Source organism: Otolemur garnettii, unplaced genomic scaffold (genome assembly GCF_000181295.1).
Source record: "Otolemur garnettii isolate 467f Iridium unplaced genomic scaffold, OtoGar3 scaffold00046, whole genome shotgun sequence".
Taxonomy (NCBI): Eukaryota; Metazoa; Chordata; class Mammalia; order Primates; family Galagidae; genus Otolemur; species Otolemur garnettii.
In genome coordinates, this window is record NW_003852441.1 from 12,022,449 (window position 1) to 12,027,542 (window position 5,094).

The following is a 5,094-nucleotide window of genomic DNA, read 5'->3' on the forward strand; positions in this document are numbered from 1 at the left end:
AGGCGCCCGCCACAACGCCCGGCTATTTTTTGGTTGCAGCCGTCATTGTTGTTTGGCGGGCCTGGGCTGGATTCGAACCCGCCACCTTGGGTGTACATGGTGGCGCCTTAGCCACTTGAGCCACAGGCGCCGAGCCAATGTCCAGCTATTTTTTAGAGATGGGGTCTTGCTAGGGCTCTGGCTGGTCTTAAACCCCTGAGCTCAGGCAATCCACCCTTCTTGGCCTCCCAGAGTGCTAGGATTACAGGTGTGAGCCATTGCACCTAGCTCCACCAACATTCTAATGAGGAAAAATATACAAGAAATAAACAGAAAAAATAATAAAAAATAAAAGAAACAAATAGGCAAGTGTAAGAAACACATACAAAGGTGACCCCCAATTGTATGCATCCTTATATAATCCCTACCCCTTGAGTGTGAGCGGAAACAAGGATAAAGTGTATTGTTTTAAGCCACTCAAGTTTTGATACTCTGTTACACAGCAACAGAAAACTAATATAGCAAGTAAATATGTAACATGTCAGATAGAGGTAAATATTATAAAGAAAAATAAAGCAGAGTAAGCAGAGTATATGTGTGTGTAGTTGTGTGCACGTGTTGTTTTACTGTCTTGTGTTTAAACATTTTACCGGTTTGTCTTCCATAGTCTCTGGGCTCCTTGGGGACAGAAATTATTTTGCTTTCTCTGAATGCCCAGGGCCTAGCACAATCTAGGGGCTCAGGAGCTAAACAAGAAAGACCACAAGTAAGTCTTGTTTTTCTAAGATCCTGAGCTCCTTCAGGGCAAAGAATCAATCAGCTTTTTTTTTTTTTTTTTTTGAGACAGAGTCTCATCGTGTTGCCCTTAGTAGAATGCCATGCATCACAGCTCACAACAACCTCAAACTCTTGGGCTTAAGCAATTCTCTTGCCTCAGCTCTCCAAGTAGCTGGGACTACAGGTGCCCACCACAACGTCCAGATATTTTTTTTGTTGTTGTAGTTGTCATTGTTGTTCAGCTGTCTCGGGCTAGGTTCCAACCCACCAGCCTTGGTACATGTGGCTGGCGCTGTAACCATTGTACTGTGGGCACCAAGCCCCAACCAGCTTTTTTGATACTCAACAATCACAAAAATATCTACTCTACACAGTTAGCATTCAATAATCCCTGGAATTCATTCTGTTTCCAACTTTCTCCCTGGCTCCAACCCCCTCATCCTAATCTGCTCCTGGGTCACCTTTCCATGTTAGGGTCACCTTTTCCAGACGAGTCTCCAATTCTGACACTTCAGCTTCCACCAGCTCAATAGAGGCTCTGGGAAAGAAGGGATGGGGTCACAAGTACAGACCTAGGGTTCATCTGTCTGCCTGCCGCATCAGGGTAGGATTGGAGTCATGGGGTGGTGGGTACAGACAGAGGAAGCTGCTGGGTTGAGAAGCCCCTCTCCCCTGCTCTCCCTCACTCTGCTCACTTTGCACACTCTGGGAGCTAGTACAGCCAGTCCCAGAGCAGGAAGGGTAGAAGGAGGGTGGATGTGGTGAGGGCAGGAAGTTGCTAACCGCCCCAGCAGGTGCAGGGGGAGGGGCAGGGGTCCCAGTGAGAAGCAAGAGGGAATGCCAGCTCTTGGGGAAGGGAGAAGCTAGAGAAGCCAAGAGGTGCATGCAGTGGAGGGAGAGCACTGGAGCACCATGCTTTGATAGCAGACATGCCACTTTGGGCCATAAGCTTGTTCTTTGAGGCCCTTTGAGGCCTACTCCCTGGAAGATCTGGCCTGGGGAATGTTGTGTGTGTGCATGTGTGGGTATTGGGATAACATTAGACCTTCCTCTACTCAGCCTCCCAGCCCAACACACTTACCGGAAACGGGGTGAGTCCTTGAGACACTCCTCAAAGTCCAGTTTGACGGTCATCTCAGCTTGATCACTGGTGAGGCCAATTGGGGTATGAATGGAGGCGCTATCCCCTGGAGGGGTGTTGACAGGGAAGGAGGAGACGGATCTCTGCTGTGTAGGTCCTGGGAGCACAATTCTTTCCTCAAGGCTCAGGGGGTTCTAGGAGGAGCTCTCACCCCACACTTCCAGGCAGCACTGGGAGGGGCAGGGGCGGGGCCTAGGCAGAGAAGAGGAGCCTAAGATCAGAGAAGCCACAGCCCTGCCCTCAAAGACTATCTGCTGTCACCTTCCTCTGGGGGCCCTAGTCTCTCTCTGCTTCTTCTCCTTTAGTGGTTGAATTTTGGGGGCTTGGCAGATAGGGTTCAAATCCTAACTGTTTCACTTAGAGGTAGTGTGGCCCTGGGCAAGGTCCCTGGTTCCTAGTTTTCTCATCTGAAAAACCATAAGCCCTACATCTGAGGCTGTAAGAATTAAAGATGTAAATTTATGGTTCACTAAATTAATTGCATTAGTCATTGTCATTCTGTTGCAGCTCACACTCTTATGTTCTTGTCAAGTCTGATACCCAGGACTACTCCCAGCTTTTTTCTCTCTACTGTGCCTTCATGGTTTCCTGTATGTGAATTGCCCCTCACCCTACCCCCCATGCCCCCAAAGATTGAGCATGCCCATCCTGGGCACCCAATTCACAGCCTCCAGACTCCTGCTCTTCCTCTCTTTATTGTCCACCCCTAAGGTGGTGAAGGTAGGGAGGGGGGCCACCACCCCACCCCTAGCTGGCTACATTTCTCATTATTTAGTTTCTTCTTCCTGAGTCCATTGAAGCTGCAGAGTTTCATCTAGAGAGAGAAGAGTTTGGGTTAGTGGCTCTTTTGCATCAGGCATGAGATTTGCCCATGTGAGCCCCAGATTCCCTAGGACCTCCCTACTCAGCCTCTATGGCCAATGCGAGTACACCCTTGCTTCTGCCTAGGCTCACATCCTCACTCATCTGGCCTTCAGGTTTTTGGTCGCTTCCCTCTCTGAACTTTCTGAGTTTTGCCAGCTCAGCCACTAGCCCCAAGTAGCTATCCCTTGAGACTCACTGTCTTTAGAAGACAGGGAAGTACCTGGAGTACGTGGAATGGTAGAGAGGAGTCAAGGAGGAGTCATGGAACCAGTGGGTGGTGCCAAGCTGGAGGGGGTCCTAACTCCTTCTGAGCCTGCCTGGTTCCTCTCCCATACAGTGTGGGCCTTGGACTCTGGGAATGTTTTGAGCCTGTCTTACCGCCTGTTGTTCATGTGCTGGCCTGAAAGAATGGGGAGGAGAGGTGTCAGGATATAAGAGCTTGTCAACAGCCAGGCCCTAGGAAGATGGTGGCCTGGTATCCTCACTAGGCTGCTATGGTGTCACTGTCAGAGAACTCTTGGTGGCCTTGTATCCCTAACGGGGCTTCCCATGAGGCCCAGGTGGACCTCAGTGCTTATGGGCTTCTTAATCATTGGGTCAAAACTGTCCTGCATCCTGGAAGCATCATGGGATCAGGACTGGGGCACCCATCAGCCTGTCTGCTCTCAGCTCCCCTGCCCCCTAGGCTGGCCCACCATGGCTCTCACTGTCCTGATGTTCATCTTCTGAGTCCTCCTCAAGCTCTGGGTGGGAACAGGACCTCAGATATCTTCCTTTGCTATAATACTCCTTGCGCTGCAGATTCTGCTCCAACATGATGATAGGCAAAGCCAAAGGGGACTGATTTCTCCAGATAGAGGAATCTGAGGAACCATAGAATTAATCTGAGTCTTGTGTCCATGTAGTATATCCATACCTTCTAGGTGTCCTTTGTGGACCCTTACCATAAGGGAGAAACTCAAGTCCCAAATACTTATCTCATTTACTGTTCTCATGCCACCCACCTGAGAAAACCTTCACTGACCACTCCATCCCCCATGTGTCTCTTGAGCTTTCTGTTTCTCACCAGCCAACCAACTCTAGGGACTATCTTGAGTAAGGACTCTACTCTAACTGTCCCTCCCAGCATTACTTCTCTGTCAGGCAGCAAGACTTTGGGCTGATGCCCACAGAAGAAGACAGACTATAGTACAGACCTCTAGACCACCATTCCCTTGATTCCCTGTACCCCACCATAGCTAACCCTTCACTTGAACGATGTGGCTCCTGGTCACCAGTACAGTCTCATCTTTGACATCTTTAGCCAGTTTTCCAGCCCAGCTTCTTTGCACAGGCCTGGGGTCTGAGTCCAGCCTCACACCTTGACTGCCACTGCTGATACTGACACTACCCGCCTTGCTGTCCTCATCAGCATCCAAGGACAGGTTTTTCTGAGCCTTGAGGAACTTTCCTTCACTGTAGTGTGCCTTGCGGCGCTTATTAAAGTCACTGGAGTCTGTGGACCATTGTGAGAGCTTGGCTTTCCCACCAGGCTCTCACTGAAGGTCCATTCTACCTCCCCTTTCCATTCATTCCCCAATCCTCATCTCACTTTTTTGGGGAGCATTGTTTGGAGACTCTGAGCTTCTGTTATCACCCAACTGGATAGCCTTGGGACAGGTATTATCCATTGTTGCAAACCTGAAGGGGAGGGAGACTAGTTGGAGACACCAAAGGGAGAGAACAACAATGGGGGCAGGTGGTAGATGGGGCCAAGGCAGCTGACCTCCAGGTCAGTTTTGGTCATGCCTGATAGAAACTCTGTATTTCTCATTTTGGGTGCCAAAAAGCATAGCTGTCTCAGATCTGAGTTCAGGGGTGAAGGAAGAGGCCCCAACGCCTCAATATTCTCTGGCAGGACCCTCACCTCTTTGCCAGTGCTTCAGGAGTCACTGAGCGTGAGGACTCAGAAGTGAGGTCCTCGAAACTGTCCTCCATCCTGCAGAGGAAGGGGAAGCAGAGGAGGGGACATCAGGCAGTATCCACCCTCTAGGGCTTCTCCAACTCCTCCTCTTGTCTCCCCGTTTAAATAGAGAAGGGTCTGGGCTAAAGGGTTAGGCCTGAGGGCTCAGCACCTGTGATAGGGAGTGCTGGGCTCATCCACCTTCATAAATCCATAGTCCTTGTCAGCAGGGTGATATGTAGACAGGATATTCATTTCATCCCAGTGCTGAGACTTTTTCCTAGGGTGGGAGGAGAAAAAGAGGGAAGAGGCTCGGCACCTGTGGCTCAAGTGGCTAAGGCACCAGCCACATACACCTAAGGTGGCGGGTTCAAATCCAGCCCAGGCCTGC

At 50.2% G+C, this 5,094-nt stretch overlaps 1 protein-coding gene across 3 annotated transcripts in view; it reads right to left on the reverse strand.

The window, feature by feature from the left end:
• ACAP1 (ArfGAP with coiled-coil, ankyrin repeat and PH domains 1) overlaps positions 1 to 2,057 on the reverse strand; it is a 16,872-nt gene extending 14,815 nt beyond the window's left edge. For 2 of the 3 annotated variants that reach the window (XM_012806089.2, XM_012806088.2), the window contains exons 1-2: positions 1,838 to 2,057; positions 1,237 to 1,294 (exon numbers count right to left, since the gene is read on the reverse strand). In XM_012806089.2, the coding sequence (XP_012661543.1) occupies positions 1,237 to 1,294; positions 1,838 to 1,890 (111 nt within the window). In that variant the 5' untranslated portion in view covers positions 1,891 to 2,057. Of the gene's footprint in view, positions 1 to 1,217; positions 1,295 to 1,837 lie in introns of those variants that run through there. The other variant, XM_012806087.2, reaches the window with a different exon arrangement.
• Between the last annotated feature and the right edge of the window lie 3,037 nt (positions 2,058 to 5,094).